The 26,841-nt window shown below is 42.9% G+C and overlaps 1 protein-coding gene across 1 annotated transcript in view; it reads right to left on the minus strand.

Moving 5' to 3' along the window:
• The window catches only part of LOC134742329 (uncharacterized), a 67,701-nt gene that overhangs the window by 15,626 nt on the left and 25,234 nt on the right, over positions 1-26,841 (minus strand). The window contains exons 2-11 of the mRNA XM_063675378.1: positions 14,059-14,262; positions 9,930-10,091; positions 9,262-9,434; positions 8,642-8,844; positions 7,768-7,958; positions 7,091-7,258; positions 3,205-3,435; positions 2,556-2,731; positions 1,388-1,539; positions 472-1,018 (exon numbers count right to left, since the gene is read on the minus strand). Of these exons, the coding sequence (XP_063531448.1) occupies positions 472-1,018; positions 1,388-1,539; positions 2,556-2,731; positions 3,205-3,435; positions 7,091-7,258; positions 7,768-7,958; positions 8,642-8,844; positions 9,262-9,434; positions 9,930-10,091; positions 14,059-14,262 (2,207 nt within the window). The remainder of the gene's footprint in view (positions 1-471; positions 1,019-1,387; positions 1,540-2,555; positions 2,732-3,204; positions 3,436-7,090; positions 7,259-7,767; positions 7,959-8,641; positions 8,845-9,261; positions 9,435-9,929; positions 10,092-14,058; positions 14,263-26,841) is intronic.

Genomic DNA, 26,841 nt, shown 5'->3' on the forward strand with positions numbered 1-26,841 from the left:
GAATTTAACTGCTGTAATTAAGGCAAATACTACTGTAGTAAAACGAGCCCTGGCTCCAGTAATTCATTCATCGTACTTCCATTAGCGTGTTTAAATAAGCAAGCACCCTATATAAATGTTAAAAATAAATATTGATTAGTACAATACAAAAAATGTAGCTCATCAATGAATATTTCCCAAATAATGGACAATAACTTCACATCCGAGCATTTACTTTACCCCGATTATGGCACCCGGCCACAACACTTATTGCAGTACCAAGTGTGGCGTAATAAATGGGGACAGCGAAAATTTATAAACTGAAACTTTACGAAATAGTGCACAGCTTATGTAACAGGAAACGTATTGATCACATTCACAACTTTCTGAACATGACGAGGCGAGACTTTCGATTGATTTAATATTTAGTTTCAGAAAAGGACTGGATTTTTTTGGTTTTTGGTCGCTAGTGTATAAAAAGAATGTAAGTACCTCGTCGTGGTTCCATAGTCTTCTTCAATAATAACATTATGGTGCGCGGGCGGCGACCGTGACATATGCACATGTCCCACATTAGGCTTAAAATGGCCGTTCGTCGCCGGCGCGTCCAATTGCGTCGCCATATAATAACTCTCGTTCCTTAACCCGGTCAGTCTATCTATGACAGGATTCCAACCGTCCAGGCGACTCCACTCGAAGCTATCTCTTTTAGGATCGTGAGGAACCGTATCTTTCTCTCTTTCCAAATACCCTTTGCTATCGTCAGATTGATTGGAGACCCAGCTCGTGTTATTATTTATTGTGATTATTGACGCGTGTTTCTTGCTGCCTCTGTGTTCGTTGTCTATGCTTCTCTCTTTGTGGTTGTCGAATTTATTTTGGTTGTAGTCGGTGGGTTTGTTATCTTTGTCGGTGTTGTATATGACGGTGTTGAAGTTTTGGGAGCTGTTGTTGTTGTCGACGCTGTTGGTGGTGTTGCCGGACTCGTTGCCGTTGGGCGGCGTGTCGTCTTTCCATCGAGCGAGGCTGTCCATACTGTCTGCAACAGAAATTTTCTGGATGAGCTGATATTAGGCAAAAAACCTCCCGACATTTGTATTTCTATTACGGAGTTACGGACCTATTCAGGACAAAACATTGAGTGATTTTTGCAAAAATAAATTTCCCGTCATTTTCACAGTTGCCTTCCGCAATGCAACGAAATTAATAAGATTAATGTAATGGTCACGCTAAGAATATAAACCGTATATAAACCTTTTTACAGAAGTAGAGCAGAATAAGTCACAATTATACTTCAATCACATTCACACACAATAATATCTTTTATAAGCAGAAGGTTGTCAACAAATATAAATCGTGAAAAAAGTAGACCATATATCGTGGTCACGGCACCAAATAGTAAGATTACCCGTTCGCCTGGCGATGGTGAGCGAGATGCTGCCGCGAACGCTGGGCCTCGCGTGCAGCAGGGCTCGCCGGAGCGTCTCCATGGCCTCGGCGTTGGACTGCCCCACCAGGGACACGCCGTTCACGCTCAGCAGCTGGTCGTTCGTGTGTAATCTGAAACATTACAATTGTACCATTTAAAGAAAAACTTCGAGCACCTTAAATTGAAGGCATGTTTACAAAAACAACATAACTAAAAAAATTTGCGGATTTGAGTTTTTGGTATCATAGCATTCGTCTAAGCAGGATCTACACGTAGAGCAAAAGATAGTGTCCAAATATGACCACAATTGTCCAAAATCAGTAAATCCACTAGTTAACTAAGTTAAATCTGTACCTCTCTGATAGAATACAAAACATAATTTCTATAGAAACTTGTTTTATTTTCTTACAAAAAGAACAAAACAACAAAACTTTTCAAAAACAGCATAAGTGACGAACTTATTTTTCAATTTTTTTCCAAAAATACTGGTCTTTGAAACGTGTAATCCTATATTTCCGAACTATTGGCCACTTACTAAAATCACCTATACAATGTTTATGTACAATAACTAATATATAAGAAGACATTTAGTTTTTTTCGTTTCCTGTAAATTCATGTCTAGTGTAGTTATGTTGTTTTTGTATACATGCCTTTAATTCGTCACGTTTCCTGCTCTCCTTCTAGGGTTTGCAATCCAGATCCGAAATGTATGAAATTATCCGGATCCGCGGATCTTCCTATACATTTCAGATCCGTTGTGCAAACCCTATCTCCTACATACACCCCGCAGTAGCAGAGAGCGTACGCGATGCAGAACGCTCTCGATTTGTTTGCACTTGAGTAATGAACTGAGCTCGCGTTCCTTCGCAGTGTGACGATGCTTATGGTGCCGAATATCTGCTATGTGTCTGTATCAGTTGATGATTCCGCGGAAAATTAACGTAAATCACTATTTATTTTATTGCGAGTATTGTTATTAATGATGCAGATTTAAGTGTCAATACATCTAGAAATTAAAAATAAGACTTTAGTTAGAGATAATAGAACATTTTCGTTCATATATACCTACCTAAAATCTTAGAAAGAATTATTTAGGGGTTTTAATGATGTAAGAGAACCTTCTTTTAAAACCTGCATCTGCACTGACCTGCCATCTCGCGAAGCGGCGCCACCATGCAGCACTGACTTGATGAAGATGCCGAGGTCCTGAGGGTCCGTGCCCACGGTGACCTTGCCTTTGACGCTGATGCCCAGCCCGGCCTTCTCGGAGTCGTGCACCGGTACGTCTAGCCGAAGGATCAGACGATTTCTTAAACTAAGGATCTAAAAATGGAGGAATAAAAATTGTCATGAAATATGTCGTTGGGAATATACAGCCGCTTTATGGAACTAGTTAAGTGCAAAATAACTGGGTTAAACTAAAAAGAGAGACTTATCACAACGAACCCTAGGCTCCGAAGGAATAGCTAAGTATGCGTCAACGATAAATGCTAAGGTGAGAGAAAGAAAGATAAGAAGAGAATCTTAATCGAATATATGTGACCTATGGCGTTTTCTGAAAACTGCATAAAAGATATTGCAACGAACTTAACTATCCTTCTTAAAAACGAACGGAAAGTGTTGGGTTTTTGCTTCCCTCAACTCGATTTGGAATTTTGTACCTTTGGGCTTTTGCATGAGAGGCCTGTGCTCAACGTATAAAAGCTGAGATTAATAATATTATGCACACTTGTGCAGTGTTGTACATTTCTGAGTTTATTGGGAAAGCCAGTATCTTTAGCCTTCGGGATACTTACAGAGTTAGAGCTAGAATTCAAAGCTTCCTGCAGCGAACTGTCCTGGTCTTTGATCAGGTCGTCTTTAGAGGAGCTCTTGGGTATCCTGCCCCGCGCCGATCCCTGGTTGATGGCGTTCACTATACTGGACACTCGGCCGTTCTCACCGACGTCCACCGGTTTGGAATGGCCGTTGGGCGTGCCTATTGCCTTTTCTGAGTATTTTTGTGGACTCTGTTGGGGCTCAACCCTCTGTAAACAAAATCATTTAAATTAAGTGTTAGTTGCAAATCAAGGTGAAATTCTACCTCCAAGGTAAACACCCACTCAAAAGTTGTCGTGAACAATAATGATATCTAGATTATATAGTTTATTTAAGGTTAATCTAGTAAGTAGCACAACAAGACGGCCAGGGTTATCAATATTGTTAATTTGTTACACATTGGTCATCTCGTTTATGAAACAAGGAACTTCGACACGATAAGAAGAAGCAAGTTTTTTTCAGTGACTATATAGATAGTGCTGATAGCGTATCATCCTGAACATGTCCTCGCGGCAAACGGTTTCCTTTAGAAGATGTTCCGACTTCCGACCAATATTAATAGAGCATCGAATTCCGGCATGATACCTAAGTAACTGAAGAAAGATCCCTCTCACCTGCGTTCTGCTGACGGGCCGCTGCACCACGATGTCGACGGTGGAGTCTGTGGGCGTGTTGCGTAGCAGAGCCACCACCTGCTGCTGGGACAGCCCCGCCACCGCCGCGCTGTTGTAAGATCCCTCTCACCTGCGTTCTGCTGACGGGCCGCTGCACCACGATGTCGACGGTGGAGTCTGTGGGCGTGTTGCGCAGCAGAGCCACCACCTGCTGCTGCGACAGCCCCGCCACCGCCGCGTTGTTGTAAGATCCCTCTCACCTGCGTTCTGCTGACGGGCCGCTGCACCACGATGTCGACGGTGGAGTCTGTGGGCGTGTTGCGCAGCAGAGCCACCACCTGCTGCTGCGACAGCCCCGCCACCGCCGCGTTGTTGTAAGATCCCTCTCACCTGCGTTCTGCTGACGGGCCGCTGCACCACGATGTCGACGGTGGAGTCTGTGGGCGTGTTGCGCAGCAGAGCCACCACCTGCTGCTGCGACAGCCCCGCCACCGCCGCGCTGTTGTAAGATCCCTCTCACCTGCGTTCTGCTGACGGGCCGCTGCACCACGATGTCGACGGTGGAGTCTGTGGGCGTGTTGCGCAGCAGAGCCACCACCTGCTGCTGCGACAGCCCCGCCACCGCCGCGTTGTTGTAAGATCCCTCTCACCTGCGTTCTGCTGACGGGCCGCTGCACAACGATGTCGACGGTGGAGTCTGTGGGCGTGTTGCGCAGCAGAGCCACCACCTGCTGCTGCGACAGCCCCGCCACCGCCGCGTTGTTGTAAGATCCCTCTCACCTGCGTTCTGCTGACGGGCCGCTGCACAACGATGTCGACGGTGGAGTCTGTGGGCGTGTTGCGCAGCAGAGCCACCACCTGCTGCTGCGACAGCCCCGCCACCGCCGCGTTGTTGTAAGATCCCTCTCACCTGCGTTCTGCTGACGGGCCGCTGCACCACGATGTCGACGGTGGAGTCTGTGGGCGTGTTGCGCAGCAGAGCCACCACCTGCTGCTGCGACAGCCCCGCCACCGCCGCGTTGTTGTAAGATCCCTCTCACCTGCGTTCTGCTGACGGGCCGCTGCACCACGATGTCGACGGTGGAGTCTGTGGGCGTGTTGCGCAGCAGAGCCACCACCTGCTGCTGCGACAGCCCCGCCACCGCCGCGTTGTTGTAAGATCCCTCTCACCTGCGTTCTGCTGACGGGCCGCTGCACCACGATGTCGACGGTGGAGTCTGTGGGCGTGTTGCGCAGCAGAGCCACCACCTGCTGCTGCGACAGCCCCGCCACCGCCGCGTTGTTGTAAGATCCCTCTCACCTGCGTTCTGCTGACGGGCCGCTGCACCACGATGTCGACGGTGGAGTCTGTGGGCGTGTTGCGCAGCAGAGCCACCACCTGCTGCTGCGACAGCCCCGCCACCGCCGCGTTGTTGTAAGATCCCTCTCACCTGCGTTCTGCTGACGGGCCGCTGCACCACGATGTCGACGGTGGAGTCTGTGGGCGTGTTGCGCAGCAGAGCCACCACCTGCTGCTGCGACAGCCCCGCCACCGCCGCGTTGTTGTAAGATCCCTCTCACCTGCGTTCTGCTGACGGGCCGCTGCACCACGATGTCGACGGTGGAGTCTGTGGGCGTGTTGCGCAGCAGAGCCACGACCTGCTGCTGCGACAGCCCCGCCACAGCCGCGTTGTTGTAAGATCCCTCTCACCTGCGTTCTGCTGACGGGCCGCTGCACCACGATGTCGACGGTGGAGTCTGTGGGCGTGTTGCGCAGCAGAGCCACCACCTGCTGCTGCGACAGCCCCGCCACCGCCGCGCTGTTGTAAGATCCCTCTCATCTGCGTTCTGCTGACGGGCCGCTGCACCACGATGTCGACGGTTGAGTCTGTGGGCGTGTTGCGCAGCAGAGCCACCACCTGCTGCTGGGACAGCCCCGCCACCGCCGCGCTGTTGTAAGATCCCTCTCACCTGCGTTCTGCTGACGGGCCGCTGCACCACGATGTCGACGGTGGAGTCTGTGGGCGTGTTGCGCAGCAGAGCCACCACCTGCTGCTGCGACAGCCCCGCCACCGCCGCGTTGTTGTAAGATCCCTCTCACCTGCGTTCTGCTGACGGGCCGCTGCACCACGATGTCGACGGTTGAGTCTGTGGGCGTGTTGCGCAGCAGAGCCACCACCTGCTGCTGGGACAGCCCCGCCACCGCCGCGCTGTTGTAAGATCCCTCTCACCTGCGTTCTGCTGACGGGCCGCTGCACCACGATGTCGACGGTGGAGTCTGTGGGCGTGTTGCGCAGCAGAGCCACCACCTGCTGCTGCGACAGCCCCGCCACCGCCGCGTTGTTGTAAGATCCCTCTCACCTGCGTTCTGCTGACGGGCCGCTGCACCACGATGTCGACGGTTGAGTCTGTGGGCGTGTTGCGCAGCAGAGCCACCACCTGCTGCTGGGACAGCCCCGCCACCGCCGCGTTGTTGTAAGATCCCTCTCACCTGCGTTCTGCTGACGGGCCGCTGCACCACGATGTCGACGGTGGAGTCTGTGGGCGTGTTGCGCAGCAGAGCCACCACCTGCTGCTGGGACAGCCCCGCCACCGCCGCGCTGTTGTAAGATCCCTCTCACCTGCGTTCTGCTGACGGGCCGCTGCACCACGATGTCGACGGTGGAGTCTGTGGGCGTGTTGCGCAGCAGAGCCACCACCTGCTGCTGCGACAGCCCCGCCACCGCCGCGTTGTTGTAAGATCCCTCTCACCTGCGTTCTGCTGACGGGCCGCTGCACCACGATGTCGACGGTTGAGTCTGTGGGCGTGTTGCGCAGCAGAGCCACCACCTGCTGCTGGGACAGCCCCGCCACCGCCGCGCTGTTGTAAGATCCCTCTCACCTGCGTTCTGCTGACGGGCCGCTGCACCACGATGTCGACGGTGGAGTCTGTGGGCGTGTTGCGCAGCAGAGCCACCACCTGCTGCTGGGACAGCCCCGCCACCGCCGCGCTGTTGTAAGATCCCTCTCACCTGCGTTCTGCTGACGGGCCGCTGCACCACGATGTCGACGGTGGAGTCTGTGGGCGTGTTGCGCAGCAGAGCCACCACCTGCTGCTGCGACAGCCCCGCCACCGCCGCGTTGTTGTAAGATCCCTCTCACCTGCGTTCTGCTGACGGGCCGCTGCACCACGATGTCGACGGTTGAGTCTGTGGGCGTGTTGCGCAGCAGAGCCACCACCTGCTGCTGGGACAGCCCCGCCACCGCCGCGCTGTTGTAAGATCCCTCTCACCTGCGTTCTGCTGACGGGCCGCTGCACCACGATGTCGACGGTGGAGTCTGTGGGCGTGTTGCGCAGCAGAGCCACCACCTGCTGCTGCGACAGCCCCGCCACCGCCGCGTTGTTGACGCACACCAGGCGGTCGCCGGCGCGCAGCCGCCCGTCCGTCACCGCCGCGCCCTGGGGATAGCCCAAAATTACAGATAAAGAACGATGCATAGCTAATTCATGCCAGTAACGCGTTTATGAATAACCCCATAAGCCCCTAGCACTAACGAACTGTTCATCCCCTGCATGTGCATCGCCCATTCTTCTCAAAATGCCCGAGAGAACCTAGCGATCGATTCGCAAATAGTTGACGTTAGTGGCACAGATCGAAATACCCTGCACATAGATTTTTTATTTTCTATGGACCAATTTAATTTAAATCATTGCACCACCTCCCAATGCTGTGGTCTATCGCATTCGCATGTGTAGACATATACGACATCTTCGATGCCAGCGACAAAAGACCAGTAGGTTCTACCTGCTTTAAAGAACTGACACTAGCCGCGGTCATATAATCGAGTCTAGAATCGTGTCGTTTTCAAATGAGAACATAACTTCGACTGTATGGGAGTGGCTTTTTAGCGGCGAATTTTTGTGGCTTAAGTATAATGTCCATTGCAAAGAAACAGTTTTCAACTAACCTTAGGAAGAATATTCTTAATGTAGATAGGACAGTGTCCGCCCGTAGGATTGTCTCTGGTGGTGATGGTGAAGCCTAATCCCTTCTCGCCTTTCACAAGCGTGACGGATACGTTTTGCATCGCCGTCGCAGGCTTGCTGCTCGGGCTCACTGGGACTTCTTGGCCGGATATCGCTCGCTCCGTGCTGCCCACTGGAAGGAAACGTGTAGGTTAAATATACGATCTTAGATTCTAAGCCCTCACAGGGCTTTAAGTGCATTAAGCAAGTAGTATTTTTCAGGCGAAACCTAATATTTAATTTATTTATTTATTTATACAAGGAAGTCCAACAGCTATAAAATATTAGTTTAACTTTTTGAATATTTGCATTTTGAGTTAATTTGTATTTTAGTTACTCCCTTATTAGTTATCATTTGTATACGCTCTGTTCACATATGTGGCTGCGATAGTGCGCAACCTTAGTATAGTACCTATTAGTTTGTATCATGTCAGTACCTGTGAGTTCCTATAATTGTTCCTTCCTGTATCAACTATAATTTTTATGTTAATGTCACAGCTGTTGGATCTCCAAATAAATAAAAATAAAATAAAATAACAATACAGACAAATAAATACTAAAACTTGAAATATACCTAACATTAATGTTCTACGTGGATGCCTGATCTTGAATATGACTCATGACGACATTGATAAAAGTAACCTAAATAATCATTGTACTAATTAATTATCTACAACAACATTCCACCTGGTAGTTCCCGCCCAATGTATTCTGCGCAACGGGTTATCATCACATGCCTTGATCTATTTAGAAGACTTGTTAAACAAAATAGGCACCTAAGGAGCCAGACCATTTCTAAATGAATCAGAAACATACCCTCAGGTAAGAGATCAAGTGGGCGCTCCTGCGGATGCACGCTGGCGACGTTGTTGACTCCGGACACCCACCGCAACATGTCTTCGACTCGGTGGGTGTCGCCCGACGTGTCCTGGCCGAGGGGTTCTCTTCTCGCGTCGCGGGGTAAGCTCTTGCTGCCGTAGCTCTGCACTCTGTCGGCTGCGTCTAGCCATACTCCACTCCTGTAACGAAAGGTACAATTTTGGTTAACCCGGTACACTTACGGTTGGTGATTTCTGTTAACTTAATTTATTATCTAGCATAAATCGCTACTTCCTGAAGGCTAAACTAGGCCTTATGGGATTTATTCTGGTTTACTCTGACGTCGAACAGATAATAGTAGGCTCGCGATAGTCGCGATGTAGTATTTTACAAAATGTATCGCACCTATGTCTGGTGCCTTTGCAGTCTTTGTAAATGTTTCATAAATTGGAACTTATGTTAATTTTGATTTGTGTACTATGTGTATGAAATGTCTATTGGTTTCACAGTGCTTTGGATCACTGTTATGCTGTGTAATGTAATGAATAAAAATAAATAAATAAATGTCCACTTCTGTAAAAAGTTTCATACGGCACAAAACACAAAAACACACTTACCCAGGTCCGGAGAACTGCATGGAGAGCCTATTGGTTTGTCGCTGGAAGTTTCCGGGATTGAGTCTGTCAGGGTCTGGTGGTCGACCATCCGGCAAAGGATGCACTTTCTGTGTTGTTCTGTTGTCGTCCCGGCAGACTACCGCTGCTGACCAGCGTTTCGTCTGCTCTGTGGCCTGGAAATGAAATATTGTTACCTTTTAATGTTATAAAAAGTCAGTGTAAAGAGGAAGTCTAGGTATATTTCCCCAAGTATCTCCACAACAACCGGTCGTTTCCTGCAATATTGACCAGATTGTCCGTCTAACTGGTTTAGGTATCTATTCGCAGTCACCACTCATTCTTTCCACTCCCGCGGTTAGTACTATGAGGAAATAGAGCCTGCCAACGCCAACGGCTGAAGTCTGGCAACGGCTTGCTATTAGGCTCGGTTTATCTCGGTGAATATTTTTGTGAACGAAACAAGGCGCCAAAAGTATCTGCCACCCTGGAATATTTCTACACGACAGTTCGCGTTCAAATGTATCTATAACAGTCTATTTGTTCTTCATAAATATAGAGCTATATATATCTCTTTCTGTTAAGTTATTAAAGAATGGTACATACTTTTGACGCGTAGTCTGATCCGCTACTTTTGATGCTAACTGTACATTCATAATATTCATACTGACCGTTCGTTGTGGAGGTAAGGTGTCCTGGTGCAGGGTGGGTTCGCTGCCGCGCCGGACTTGCAGCCCGTTAGCGCCGTCCTCGAGGTCGCCCGCGCCCACCTCCACGCACGACTCGGAGTTGGGCACACGCATACTGCCGCCGACGCCGACGCCACCGCCGCCCTGGAAGTTTAGTCAAGAGAAAGATATTTTATTCATATACTGGAATTTGGCCTGCCATTCGTGGCAATAATAAACTGAAGATATATAGATTCTCCAGAGCTCATGTTATGCAAATAGCTCTAGTTAAAAATAATTTAATCCTTTACCAGGCTAACGGATATATATTTCCCACATACGGCACTTCAAACATGTGTTCTATTTTCGATGAGTAAGACTGACATTCGATTCGTTTTTGAAATGTCAGCCTGGTAAAGGGTTAAAAAATTGAGATACCTACATTTTTTACACATCATTTTTACCTAAATACAACTGGGTTTCGATTTTCGACGTCGATTTTATCTGTTTAGCTGTTTTGATAGATACAGTCAAATATTAAATCAAGCATGACCTAGTACCTACTGCACAATAGTAGCACGTAGCCGTTTACTGGGGCGTATAGGAACTGTGATTACTCTGTAACGCATATGAAGTGAACGAAGGATAACAAGATTAAACAGGCCCAGATACCCCAGAATGTGTACAATTTAGATTGTTTTCGATTTCGACTAAATATACCGAAAATGGCTTACATCTAATGATGCTTATTAAGGAAAACATTATCTATAGACATAACTACAGAGCATCAGTGCAAACTCAGAAATAGCCTATTTACCATAATAAACTCATGAATATCTCATAGCTGTCGTGACAAAAATACCCGAGAGCCATTTCACATAACAACTACACGGATTTGCATATGACAAATGAACTCGTACTATGCGCTTGAGGCGTTGCAATAAGAGCACGTAAATCACTACATACAAATCGCCAGAGAAATAAACTAAGAGCACTAGTACTCTAGTCGATATAAAGGCGGGATTCCATCAGTGTGCGGCAGTGTGCGGCATTTTTGCATTGAATATATGCTCGTGCCTAATAGTTGTGCCGTTCTCAAAAAACGGCACAACTATACTTGTGCTGCACACTGGAGCGATCCCGCCTTAAGAGTAATAACATAACACTGAAGATTTACTGCTCTTCCTTAACCTATGTGGTGAGAGAATAAAAGGAAATGTAAGATGACGTGATCGATACCGAGTTTAGGATGCTGAGTCAGAAAGTACATCTTATTCTTATTGTGAGCGAAAGCCAAATGTTGTCCAACGGACAATTAAATCTAGTTAACTGTTACGTTTTAACGCGCTGTAACTGCAAATGATACGGCACGCAGGAAAGATCGGCGGCAGACATAAAGTAAGTAGGTACCTCCCTCTTTTCCTTAGGATTTTTCTTCTTAACTTTCCTCTGGTTTGCAGTAAATATTTTAATTGTATACAGAATTCCATAAAGAAGAGCATGTCCAATTTACACATGACATTGCGTTAATTAAGAAACAATGACTCTCTACTTTAGCGTAGGTAGTGACATCATAAATAGACATCAAAATGTGGTAGATTGATTAATGTTTAAATTTAATTATCTTGACTTCGAACAATTTAGGGTTTAATTGGGTACCAAGAACAACGACTTCATTAAACTCTAGAAGAAAAAAAAGGCCACGAAGAAATGAGCCTACTCAAAGAGAAGGCAAGTACCTATAATACAGTTGTATGTTGTAGGTATGTATTGTACTTTGCTTAAAAAGCTACACCCACTAGCGCAGATTGGCAACTTCACACACCTGTGAATTTCTTTGCAGATGTAGGTATTGCAAAGGACCTACCGCGAACATTGCAATTCATTCGTTACAGCCTCTCTTATGTACTATACGTAGGTACCTACGATTTGTGATTATATTAGTACGGGGCTATTATTCCCATGTCGACTAGTGATGGGTAATTTTGTAACAATTTGCGAAAAAAATCACTTATACTATACATACTTAATCAGTGATGGCTAATTGACTAACCACACTGCCGGCGTCAATTTGAATATGCAAGAGCAACAGAAAAGCATATAATGAAATATCGATTTTTCGATGTTCATATGGTCCCTCCGATTTCTTCATGAATTTTTCTTGTCACGTCCCTAGTTACGCAAGTAAAACATTGAAGCCCGATTGAAAGGTTAAAAACCCAATCGCGAACTATCGTTAAATGAACAAACTACGGATTGGGTACCTAACTGCCAATACTGCCAATAGTATCTTAATATAAGCTTACAAACGGTCGACTGCGTGCCTGCGACTGTAATCCAGTTAGCCTACTTTCCGTTATCTACGGTTTAACTCACTACGCCGACGGCTGATTCATTACTACGGCGAATCGGGCGAATAGGTGGTAATATATATTTAAATAGTTATTTGTGATATATATATATTGGTATGAGACATACCTGACCTGCTAGTTGTAGATAAAAAAAGATATTACATATAAGTAAATGAATACAAAATATAGAACGGCATACATAATACATGCCATAATAATGTATTACTTTTTGACTGAAATTGTTGAAATATCTTATGCAGTCATGATCAAAATGCTTACACGAATAAATGGAAATGAGATAAGCATTCGCAAAAAATATTACAAGTGTAGATTTTACACATTACTTAAACCAATTTCGTATTACACTATTTTAAAACTCACCGCTTTTGGCCGACGCCCACCAGCACAATCGGAATAACACAAACCCATATTTAGTTTCCAGCAAAAAGATTGTCTGAATTCGTTTCTGTTTGCTGACATGACACGTAATGATTTGTCGATGTTGATAATACCAAATAACTAAGCTAGACAGCGAACAAAAAACAAGTTCCAACCTGACTATTTTTCAATGATTTTTCAGGAGTTCGCGCGTCCGCTCCTGTTGCCGCCAATATATTTTTTTGTCGTAAAGAGAGGGAGCAATGGTACTACCCCATACAGCCAGACTGGCCAGACACGTCACACGCACTGTGTTTTTAAACGCGCGGGAGATTTGGGATAATAACACATTAGAGAACCCAGTTTATGAATGAAATAAATTAACACAATTTTAAAATATTACTTTACGAATATAGACTTATGATAATAAATTCAATCTTGTGAGTTTACTCTCGTACTTGATACAGATTATTTTAAATGTGCGTCGTCTTTTGTCCATTATTCATAGTCATAGACAACTTTAATTTATTAAATTTATTGTTTCGTGCAAATAAATACTATTTAACACGCAAGATTCTTTTTTATCAGTAACTTGAATTTAATTACAATATATCATATACTGATGAATTCCTGAAACTAAATAGAGTACCTACAGTCGTAACATTCGAGGTGCTTAATTGTATTATGCAACTATTCGCAGCACGCACACGCTCTAGGGAATTTCTATTGTTTATAGACTTGCGTTAAGGCCGAGATATTTTCTTTTGTTTTTTTTTTTGTATTAGGAACCGCAAGTTTTTTTTTCACATCACTTATTCAAAAAGAGGCTTTTTCTTCCCCGCTAGGAGGGATCAAAGTGGCACTTTTCTTCCCTGCTAGGAGGGATCAAAGTGGCACTTTTCTGTTCTAGGACATGTTTTTTTTTTTCTTTTTTGCATACAATTTTTTTAGGTTAAATAATATTTTGTAACAACAATTTCCTCATAGGTGATGTGAAAAACAGTATGTGTCACATGGTATATAGCAAAATTATTTCCACCTTGGGCGTTAACACTTGAACCCCTCACTACGCTCAGGATTCTTTTTTAGAATCCTTCGCTTCGTTCTGGATTAAATGTACCTACGCCCTCGCCGTAAATATGTCATTTTGCTCCCTTGTGACACAATCTACAATTTTTGCCTTAATGCAGTTTGAGACGTACATAGCCTGCCTTCGAGCAACGATAGGGATTTACGCCTTGGCATTTAGCAAGGATGGTAAGGTGTACTACGATATTGTGGCGCCAAAGTCAACTTGATTGCAGTGTCGTAAATCATTACGGTGGCCGTCTCGCTCACACTCTCTTTATCCTTATTCTTTACCACAGCCAGAGTCAGGTCCTATAGTCACAGTGTGTACTCACTCGGAACATGTCCGGGGACGCGGTACCCGCGCTGGAGCCGCTGGCGCCGTCCGCCTGCGCCGCCCGCGGCGCCGGCGCCTGGGCTGCGCACTCGGCGGTGAGCGTCTCGCGGTCGTCCGCCACGTCGCGCACGCGGTCGTCCGGGTCCAGGATGCCGCCGGAGCTGGCGCGCAGCGCTCTCACTCCCACCCATGTTTCGGGGCCCTGGGGGAAAGAGAACACAGGTTAGACGAGTTTCGTACAAATTACACACGCGTCTGATGACAACTGTCAATTTGATCTGGTTCCTTAACTAGGTACTAGAGTAAATATTTTTTTAACTAAAATCGCGTTTTGATGTGTCCCAGTTTGTATCGTCATCAAATTGGATAATATCAGATAACGGTTATCTCACACTGCCGAGAGGATTACCTATTATTGCCTATCATTGCACACTCGCCACAGCCACACTCGGCATGACATCGCGTGCTCCAAGTGCAATCACCACATAACGGCCGCGTTAGCGATGCGAAATTAACATTGACTGTTGTTAGACTCACTGACTGGGTTTATAGGACCACTTGCACCATTCATTAACCCGGGGTTAACCGGTTAACCTGGAGTTGCCATGGTTACCAGTACAATTTGACACTGGGTTAACAGTTTAACCGGTTAACCCCGGGTTAGTGGGATGGCACAAGTGGCGCTACATATACTAACAAGTACATTGTAGAAATCGTTGTGACAACCAGGGACCGGACAACCCTTTCCGCGATAAAACCCTTTCAATGGGCGACACTTAAACACGGCTAACACATTGAAAGACTTTCCCTTTTGAACTGCAAGCCCATTCATACCCCTACCTGTGACTAACCCTTACCGAAAACCTAACCAAAAATAAGGCTAGCCCTTAATAAGGGTTACCCTTATCTTTAAGCGCTTTTTATAAAGGTTTCCCTTTGCGTGAAAGAGACAGGATTAGTATATATCTACGGTAGTGTATGAAAAGGAAAGAAAATACGTGCCTAGTCAAAGAACGCCGCCGTCGCCGCCGACGATCGCTCGGATTCGAAGTAATGTGTGCTTTATGAACAAGGTAGACGACTTAAATTAGCACGCTTATATGCTAAAAGTGAAGCCCTGTATAAGGCTAACCCTTATAAGCAATATGCAAGGTGTTGGTGAGCGGATGATAAGGGTTTGTAAGGGTATTTGGGCTACCGATTACTCAAATGTGGTAGCTTTATATAAGGGTTTTTAAAAGCAAAACAAAGGGTTTCGTCTGGCAAAGGGTATGGTGAGTTAAGCCTTATGCAATACCCTTATAAAACCCCGATAAGGGATAGCGGGCCGGTCCCTGGTGACAACTGAAATTATATGGCGGTGTTGTCAAAATAACTAGCTTGACAAGCTTATCATTTGACAATCCTGCCTCACCAGAATGACAGATTTCTTATAAACTTTTGCCTTATTTACTCATAATAAGTTACGAGAGAAGTGGCTACTTGGCTAGGTCACAATACTACCTGTCAGAGTCTAATTGGCCCGTAGCCTTTAGTTGTGACGAAAAAGTTCACGCCACCTAGTTCAGCTACAAACGCCACTATACAATAAATTGTTCCCATTCACACGTTTATCGGGTATACCCTGGTTAACTCACGCCGTAACAATCCGCTTTTGCAGTCATTAGCGAAATAGCGAACTACGGTTTTACCTTTAGACGGACCGTCCGGACGGACGGACGTGACCTTTTAGACACAATTAAGTAGTACGTAGTACGTACCTAGTAGTAAATAGTAGTAGTAATCACTTATTGCACACAACACAGGTTCACATAATATTTACAGAAATAGAGATATTTACAAGTCATATGGAGGCACGTAGATGAATTCTTGATGTGTGTACAAGGTATACCTACATAGGTACCAACGGCCACGTGTAGGTTTGTCTGTTTGCGAATTCTGTATTTCTTTAGTAAACAGGAACGGGAACGTTCCCACGCACCTGCCTATTCAGAGACGTGAATGCGGGCTCGCATTGTGTCGTGCTCCGCTCGTTTTGTCTCACTTGTCAGCCTTTGTCCGTTCGTCAGCAAGATCGCGAATGATCTCAAAAGGCGGATTTGAAAACATCTATCTGCGATGTATGGATTGAATTGGAGAGGATGAAACGTCGATGATGTTTTGTGCAAAGCCATTCATCCGTAATATCACAAAAGCGGCGAGATCTTGATAGATATTAAATTAACGACTTTGTCTTGCAGATAATATTATATTCACCCGCCTATTACTTTAGTAGAGTTTTAGTTTTAGCTTTCACGTTCGTGAGTTCGAGGTCATACTCGTAGCAAGCTACGAGTAGTAGATCATACACGTGCACACATAATGAGGACTTTTGACTATTAGGAGTACACTAGGTACATGTTAAGCAAAAACCCCTTCCAAGTCGTAACAGGAAACTGAGGAAAATGTTTTCTTGCAACGCAAAGGGACCAGCATCAGCATCCGAAACACGGGCCATATCACGTAACTTAATGCTTACTCTTTTTAAATCTGTTCCACCTAACAACTTTATTTATATGTATACTGAATGATAATATGTATATGTATAGTGTGTCTAATAAGGGTCATTAATCATACTATTCAATTATATGTGTTATTCAAATAGTGTTTAATCTGCATTATTAAAAATTGTTTGTCACACTGCCTCGCACAAACGCTACCAGTCAGCCGTGCGATCTTCTCACATGGATACGGCAAGCTGTGTTCAATCGTCGAATCATGCGACAATCGCAACTAACTACTTATAATGATAAAGTGTTCCTACCCAACTGACAGTCCTGCGTTTATCGCGCTCCCTTGCCGCAGCCAGGCGCGCGATCTTCTTGGACCGCGGCGGGGGCACGGGCACGCCCAGCTCTTGCATCGTTTACATCGTCCGACAGTCCACGACACTTCACCAAACTCCAAGACAATCGCACTTGCGTAATCTACACGTTTTCACTCACTTTGCACAAAGCCGTGAAACGCGCAATTTATCGTTGAATCTGTTAATGCGTGTTGGATAATGATCATTGGTTCCATCAACACTTATTGTATCGAAGCAAGAGGATTACATGATACATTGGATTTTATCGCCGGGCTAGGCTATTAGGACTATCCTTAAAATTCAGAACCCACCTACCTATACCCTAAATACTCGTGAATAGCTAACCGATACAGATTAGACCTCGTCCTTCACGCTTCACCGCCCCATGTCAATCGTTCCGAACAGATGCTACTCTTGAAAGAACTGATTCATTGCTAATATTATACACTTGTCGTAAGGTTAATTGCACATTCTGCCATTCATGGCCAAAGGTGCTCTGAGCTAACAATGCTATAAAAAATCTAGCACGTGCCCATCTCTTTTTAGGATTTGATTAAGTATTCAACTGTAAACATGACCCCGATAATAGAATGCGCGGAAACTTAGACTAATAAATCTTAGGCAAGACAAAAAAAGTTAATGTCCTCTAATGTTCTGGCGATAAACATGAGCAAACTGTTAACACGCCATTTTCCATCGTAGACTCAGATAAATGACCATTCGTAAACTTTATAGCAACGAGATAAGGTCTTTCGATGGTCAGTTAAGTGGATCGATGTTAGTTCATGCAACAAGAGATGCCATTCCGAGAACGCGTCCATTCCGCTGCAGCAGCTGCGTGAGCGCACGCGATGCCGTGCTTTCTCGGAACTAATTTTCGGATCGGACATATCACATATGCTTACTGCCGCTATACCTTAACATAACACTAACCCCGTATTTTTTACCCGGTACACTTCATGTTGTCATTGTCACACATTCAAAAGTGTGTGAAAATCAATTTTCATTTCGACCGCATCACAAATGACGCTATGCTTGTCGTATGCAAATTACCCATCTCATGGATTCCATCATTAGATGTTCTGGCAAAACAGGCTGTTCAGATTTTAAAATTTTACGCTTCAAATTTTATGTACTGACGCGATCTCTTGGATTGGTCTCCACGGAAACACGGAGTACCAGCGTCTAGGTCGGTACCCGAAAGATAACTTGACATCATGTTGAGTGGAGAGTTTTCAGTGAGGCTTTCAAAATTACATGTTTTAGGTATTATTCATAAATAGTTTTATTTTTTTCTCTTCCTTCTAAAAGCAATCTAAACTAACAACAAACGTAACTAATTGTAAACCACCTTTTTTGTAAGTCAGTTAAAAATAATTGGAATATTTAGTTAAGTAATGTTTATTCAAGGGTTCCAATTTGTCCACTCCCAAAGAGGGTAAGGCTGCGGAAATGCAGTTATGGGCAGAGTTATGTGTTGAATGATAAGCGATGGCCATGCGTCAATACTAACCGGTTACCCTTATTGATCCAGTTACAATCTTACAATAAGGACCGATTATGCATAGTATGCATTGTGCTAAACTTGGAATTAAGTGGCAAGTTATTAAATAAATACACGGGGATATTATAAAATATTTGTTCTTGTTCCTACCCTAATATTTGTAGTGCTGTTGTATTGACACAGATTTACAAATACATTAGGTTAGGTATAGGTAGTTACTATATTAAGGTTACGAGTAGATAAAATAGGAATCATATACTTTAGTATACATCTTAGTTTTAGAACCGTCGCCGATATGGTAGAGACAATTAACCCTATAGGTATTATGTTCTTGATTTATCTAAAGTTGTATCAAGTGAAGTGAAGTGTAACAATCGATGATCTATGTATAGGTATAGACTCTAACTATAGTTAAGATCTGTTAGAATCAAACTACTGGGTAGCGGTTCGTGGTATAATACGCCATACCGCTACCCAAAATAATAGAGATGGTAATGGTAATAAAGAAACAGTCTTATAATAAAAACTACAAATGTAGGTACAATCTACTTATCTAATAACAGCTGACTTGTCGCCTAATATGACAAATTACCCGCTTACAACAGATGGTTGTACTTTTTTATCTTAATGTAGGACACAGATGTTATTGTGACTTTAAACAACAGCCTGCTTTTAGTCATTTTAGCAATAGCTCCCACGATCTCTAGCTACAAGGCAGTACATAGCCAATCAATCTCTGTCACATGTAAGTGTATTTATTTCAGCAAGCATTGAGTGTAAGGCAACGTTCCTTAAGGCCGTTTGAAGTGAAATTGTTATGCAAATATCGGTTGTGTATCTAATGCAGCCGAGTGTGCCTCGCACGTTGCAAAACGGTTTTTAAAGTCAGTAGAGCTTGACCAGCATCAGCGTGATAATAACTGTCAAGGTAAAATATAACTTTTTACAGATATACGTAGTATCAACTTCAAAAACAAAGTCAAGTTATTTAAGTTTTTTAACCCTGTCTGAATGGAAAAAATGGTTAATTATTCATAATAACAATTCCATTATCACTATCAGTTTCACAAATCAACGCATTCCGCACATTTCACCGCAAATCCATTATTCGAAAAGCACGAAATGTTCTGTAAGAGTCTAAAATTTTTAAAGCTCTTGCAAACTAACTTCAGCAGCATTTTACGTTCCGCACGTCTGCCGACTTCGCGCGCGACTCGATCATGACTGAAGCCAAGCCGGGCAAGCCGGCATTAGAAAGATAGCATAATACAAATGAACGATAGCTGAGGTTTTTTCTGCAATCCAAGGTTTGTGAAGCATGCGAAACGTAAACACGAAACGGCTTTATATTATAAATGAATAAATTAAATGACGCAGGATTTAGGACCACAATGGCCAGATATTTAGGGACTTGCGGAAGCCAGAGCCCATAACAACTATATGTCCCAGGATGTCAAGGAGCATTTACCAGTTTTAATAACAAAACTCCCGTGAGACACAGATATATTAAATATATTAAAACGGCTCACTCACGTATTCTAAGTCGAAAATTGCTCGATAAGGTATGTTTCACTCCGTACCGAGAAGCATCACCGGGAGCACGCGTTGGCGGACCGACGCAGAGTGAGTCATCAAAGGTGAAACATGTCGGGCAATTTTTGACTTGAAATACCTGTGTAACTTGTTTTAACATTAAATAATTAAATAGCTACATTATACATCATCAAACAAGACAAAATTAAGACAAAATTCATTGAACGTATTTTTACTTATAGATCAATTAACATAACCATCTCAATTGGAGAGTTTATCAAAAATGTTCTGTTAAACTGCATCACGTGTAGTTGTGTAATCTTGATGTCCCTGATGCCTTCTAATATGCTTAACTTAGCTGTTTACAGGGCGTGTAGTAACCAGATTTTGTCTAGAAACTGATTAAGATCAAACTACAATATTGATGTATGTAAAATAAACGCTGCGGGAAAGCAATGACAGATTAAGGAAAATAACATTTTCAATCAGAAAGCGAGGCGTAGATAAATGAGGGCAAACATTGCTGAGAGACCAAACGGGTCCGTTAAATAAGTACTGAATTACAAACAATGTCCATTAAAACGTGGTAAATTCTTGAGATAAACTTATCAGAGATATATGATAAAGATAAATCCCGTTATTAATAGTAATTTGTAATATATTATTGAACCTTAAGTGTTATAAGTCGATTACCGTGAGAAGATCAACAGAATCTTAAATTGTACTTAATCTAAAGATGAAGATATTTATCGTGCAAAACGACAGTGGTATGAGATAAGATAACATTCTAATACAAACTCAGATCATCGGATTCTTCGGAAGATCGATTGGTGAGGTAAAATAAAAGGGATAGTGAAAAGTCTTGGCAAGTCAATTGGGCCCTCAGACTTTTTTTTACTTGAGGTATTTTCTGTTAAAGGTTTTTTTTATTAGGTACCTAACAGTTTATTTGTGGGCGCTTACGTAGATAATTAATCCGTGTAGGTATTAAATTATTCATTTGTTAAATATCGTAGCATCTATTGCAGTTTGACAAGATACACAGATCCCCGACCAAATAAAGCGACCATTAACGATGGTATATACGGCGGAAATTAAATAGTTTTGTGGGCGCACAATCACGGGTATGGCGATTGTACGACGAACCTGAATGACGCCTTGGGCACAGTTTATATAATAGTTCTAGTACATAGTATAAAACAAAGTCGCTTTCCGATCTGTATGTATGTCTGTCCCTATGTATGCTTAGATCTTTAAAACTAGGCAACGGATTCTGAATATTCTGATGCGTTTTTTTTAATAGATAGAGTGATTCAAGAGGAAGGTTTATATGTATAATTTGTAAAGGTTTTGTGTAAATTAGTTGAACTACCCGTGCGAAGCCGGGGCGGGTCGCTAGTTTAGGTATAAAAAATGAGGACTTACTTTAGTTATTTATATAGGTAATGAATGACAGCGTAGTGATTGAAATTACATTAATTACCAAAAATTTTAATGGAACGATGAAATAACAACATTATTAATAATTACATTCTCAGATTTTCACTGATTGGTCCACGACTGAAAATAATCATAAAAACAGGCATTATCCCACCATTTCAAGAAATCGCATATACCTACTCCGTATCTCGAAGATGTAAGGTTGCATTGGGGTAACTTCGAATGCGGGATAATTTTGAAATGGGCGTATATCTACTAAACTAGAAGGACTCAAGTGTAGCAACAGGAAGCTAGCTGTCTTGGTAAGCGTTACTAAAGTATGAAGTGCTTCTGGTTTTGTAGATATTTGATATTTGCCATTTCCAAAAATATCCCGCTTTCGAAGTTACCTCAATGCACCTTAAATACCTACAATTTGGACATTGCATCTTAAAACATAAAATCATCATTTCAACTTCAAACCTATTAAGATTCTTTTTTAAGTAGAAGTAGGTGGGGTGGGCCAGCATATCGCTAAGGAATGTGGAAGATTACCTCAAGGTTGAAGTAAAATTACTATTACCTCGTCACGATTTAATTATGTAACCTTCTAGTTAAGTGAATGAACTGTAATGTGGTTCCCCTTTAATTAATTACACCGGAATATAAAAGAATGGACGGTGACATTTTAATAATAGGAAATATTTACTACACTAAATGCATTAACCGGCTACTTAGTAGTTACAGCGGTAGTTTTACGTTAAAACTGTTAAAAGCAATAGAGGGTGAAGTACCTACTATTCCACATTATAATCTTACAGCTCGTGACACCGCATATTCTGTGATCTAGCCGCCATGTCACGAAACTTTTAAAAGAAACCAACATTTTTAATTTATGAGAAATGTTGAAAATGATTATTATGATAGACACGTCACACCGTCAGTTATTATAGACTCCCTGGCATTTCTGTTTCAAACAAATACATTTCTATATAAAGGAGCTATGTAGTTTTACCCGCCGATTATTTTATTTCTTGTAATAACCTGATAAAAATAACATTTATTTACATACAAGATATATACAGTGGTACTACGTAAACGAAATTAATAACTAGCTTAAATCTAAAATAGGCCCTTGAGGCATTGTACCAAGGATGCTGGCGGCATTTCCCCGCTGTATCGCAATGCTGATACGTTGTGCGAAAAAGCCAGCACTTCGGTCACCAGTTACGTCAACCAGACGCTTCGCGATTTCTGCAAACAAATTATGCGCGCTGGGACCCCATGGAATTAAGTAATTAAGTAATCTCATTTGTAACTTTATATAATTTTTGTTTATCCTATGTACCACAACAATGTTTAAAAATGTAAAATGTATCCACGAATGCAGTGTCGATACAAACCCGATGGGGTTTCACGGCACTTTTCTGTCTGATTTAATGTAAGATTTTAATATGGAATAAATAAATAAAAATAAAACTAACTTAGATATACCTACTCCAGTTTTAGTGGCAGTAATGACTGTAGTAAGTTAGGTCAGGTTAGTAAAGTTACTATTGACACTACGTATTTTGCTGCAACAAATTATGCACAATGTTACAACACAGGTACTTGCCTCGACCATTTAAGGGAAACCAATGTACCCTCGTGAAGTTGACCACCCCATTTCGTTTGCCCGCAAATGGCATATCTATATCGTTAGTTCATCGTTAGTTCACGTTTGTTCAGTAGGTAAAATCGTTAGGACCCGATTATATTTTTGTTAAAAGTAACCAATGTTACTTTTAACAAAAAAGTAATCTGAATAATGTAAGTTCAATGGCCCGCTCGCGTGTATATGGCACGGGCATATAATTGCGATGTAGTTGAATTAATACAGTGCTTTCCAACACTTTCGGTTCAAGGCGAGAAAGTGAAGCCGACAATGGGAACTGAAACTGACGTATTGATGTCTTGCGTACAATGTTGCGTACCCTAGTCAACGAAGAAGAATATACATGTATAAGAAAACCGTTATATCTTAATATCAATGTTTTTTTATATATGTCGATCATTTTATTGAACGATGGTGAGCATACGAATACTCTAATAAAGGCCAGCTTTACCAGCTCTGGTTAAAAGCTCAGTTCGTAACTTTTTCACTATTTTTGTTCTGGGTCTACCTAGCAATAATTTTTAAATCGAAGCAAATTATTCGTTTTCTTTCTTAAGCAACAACTTGTTACTCAAAACGCGTTTCAAATTGTTACACATCTTCATTTGATAGTCGTTTACGGATCATTTAAAGCAGTTTTACTTTACGAGTTACTAAGAATAATGATATAAAACAAAATAAAATGCACATCTCCATCAGTATACGTAATATGCGACCAGGAAAACGCCAAGATGTGATTGAAGTCGTTCTAGAGAATATTTCAAACGATTTTTTAAATTCCATCATTAACATCATGTAAAACTCACGGGTGTGTATGTTGTTCTTAAGTTCCTTGTTAATCAGACTAACTTTAGGAAGCGCATCTTCCTTGATTGTTATTAATATTGATGATTTGTTTCTTTCTAGGTAACGAAGGCGATAAATCTTAAGTGAAGTGACGGAAACGTTCTTGTTTGTCGTGGTTTCTTTGGGTAAGTGATTGCAATCAATGCCATTGTATGTGTCTTAGGATGCAGCATAGCAAAGTAAATGCCTTGGCGATTCTTAGTTTTTTAGTATTTAGTATTAATAATTTTAGTTTTAATTTTTAGTTAAGAACTTACGAACAATGCTATGGACCTATAAGTTGTCTGAAAATAAACGAATTTTATTTATATTTATTTAATTGCAAGTACTAAGTATCGTGTTTTTAGTTGCAATTACTCTTACTCTTATCTTTTCTCCAGTCGTACAGTCGGTCCCTTGAAATAAGTCCCTATCTGATCTATTTTGATATACAGATAGTTTCTACGTAGGTACCTACTTAAGTCGGGGCACTCACTGTACTAGTAAACTGTCATTTGACCTGTACAAATTATATCAATCGCGTTGACAAAGTGGTAAACAACTGTTTAACAAAAGAATTTTAGTCTCGTACTGTTTAGAATATTTGACAATTTATTTGCATCATTTGTGTTGGCAACTCCAACGGTAAAAATGTATTCATTCATGCATTCACTCTAAATCGGTTACCATGTGAACCGCTCAACATACACATCACATTTCACCTTACCTATGTGCTATTGTGCTTTTAATTATTAAGCATTGGGACCATCAAGACGGCCTTCTGTTCTCCGCCCATCTACTGAACCAGCCACTAGACCTTCGCTGAACAATTTGTCCTTAACCCTAAAAAAGTCATGTGGTATTAATTTAAAACTAGTCAATTATTTGCTTAATTTATACATATATATCTAGAGGTTGACGCAAGGACGTAACGGTGTCTGTTTTGGTATTTACCTTAGTTGGACGTCGGCATTTGGTATAATGGTCTTAGACCTGCTTCGACCAAACTGTATTGCTAATCTTGTTTCGACGAATTGACCCTTTAAGACCTGATTTCGATCGCACAAAAAACTTATTGCAATAAATAATTTACAAATTATTTATATTTATCTGATATTGTATGAATTTACAACACTTAGCCTTATTGACCTTACTGTGGGACTAAATAAAGCTAATTTAGATTTAGTAGAATTTTCCGTAATCTTACCGCTTCATTAGCCTTCGGCAGTATGTTCCTCTGCAGTTTCTGCACCGGGTAGGTCTGCCTCCACCCGAACAGACGCACCAGCTTGTCCGCCACGTCCTCGCACCGCGCTGCCGAGTCCTTCATCTTAACTAACGCACTTTCAATCACTGACTCATGCACTGTTTGATTCCGTTTCACAAGTCATTATGTGTACTTTATCAGAAAATGTAAGTGAAAAGTGGGAACGTCACTAAAATGTTTGCTCAATAACGCCGAAAACACATTAACACTACACGGCGACTGCCGAGACGATGACGAAGCCAGAAAGCAAAAGTTATATCAATTTGTTAATCTACCAATTAAGGGTAATTGCTAAGAGCGTGCCCGCATTGGACAACGGCTTCTGCGGAACTGCTTAAATCATATCGTACATGTTAGGTCGCTTCTACACTATGACACTGCGCACCACGATACCGCTAGCACTTGCAGTTAGACGCGCAAAAAGTGTTGAAAAATTGGTGTCTGCCGCGGGCGAGCGACCGGCGCGCTCTCCGGCCGCGCCGTTATCGCTGCCATCGTTATCACACGCCCCCCTCGCGCCGTCACCGACTAGACGGTACCTGCGTACAATGCCTGCATGCTTTATCTATCTGATCAAATTGCAATGCGCGGGATTCTCGGCAAAGGCTTTATCACGTTTGAATATCGCTTCCAGCCGCCGAGCCTGCACTCAAGTGATGTAATTTTCACGCTGATGCATCGCTCGCATGCAGGCTTCTTATTTCTTTAGTGCCTTCACTTTATCTTAGTTTAGATGACCATCGAAGGAGTGAAGGGAGTGGAGTGAGTGAGCGGACGCCGTGCCGTGCGCTTTATTTAATTGATTAGTTAGGCGTGATTAGGTTCGGTGTTGTTACTCGAATTTTCGAACATTTATTCTTGCAGGCGTTTTAAAATGCGAATGCTGATAGGCGTTTTATTGGTGTCAACATCAGTCGGCAGGAGATTAGGCAAATAGAAAGTAGGTATCGCCGCTTGTATGTAGATTAGTGGGTACTGTTTGGCTGGCAATAATATGACAATACTTTGTTTCTAAAAATAAAAGCGACTAATTAGAGTGGACATGTCACACCATGGTCAGTGAACAAGTGGTACAAAGAAAGCCTGGGTGTATGTTTCCTGTCAATGTTTCATCATGTTTGTCCCACACTCGGTGACGACTCATAACTTTTGTTCAAAGTAAAACTGCAGTGTAGTGATCGGCAATCCCGTTAAAGTTTCTGTAGGTGGAGTCGAGTTAAAGAAATCAGTGTAACTACTCCAATGTCAGCTGAAGTGATTAATAATTTAACTTTCATATGAACCATCTCTCATTAGAAATTGTTGATATCAAAGTAAGTTGATACCTAGAGATATTGTTTGTCATCATCATCATTCTCCTGGCGCATTCCCTATTTGGGGTCGGCCCTCCTGATACTTGATCGCCACTTGTTGCGATCTTTAGTCATTGCTGGCGTTAGGCCTAGCTCCGTCATGTCCTTAGAGATGGTTCTAGTCCAGTTGGTTGGCGGGCAGCCTCTGCCTCTCTTGCCCTCGTCTATAGCCATAACTAGTCTCGTCATGTGGTGTTCGTCTCTGCGCATTACATGGCCATACCAGCGTAATCGGCCCTCCTGCATCTTATGATGTATCTCTGCAACTTTAAAAGTGCCTCGGATATACTCATTCCGAATTTTGTCTGATCGAGTAACACCTCCAGACCAGCGCAGCATTTTCATTTCAGTGACATGTACTTTCTGTTCGTCACACTTTCTC

The sequence above is a fragment of the Cydia strobilella genome, chromosome 6 (genome assembly GCF_947568885.1).
Source record: "Cydia strobilella chromosome 6, ilCydStro3.1, whole genome shotgun sequence".
NCBI lineage: Eukaryota > Metazoa > Arthropoda > Insecta > Lepidoptera > Tortricidae > Cydia > Cydia strobilella.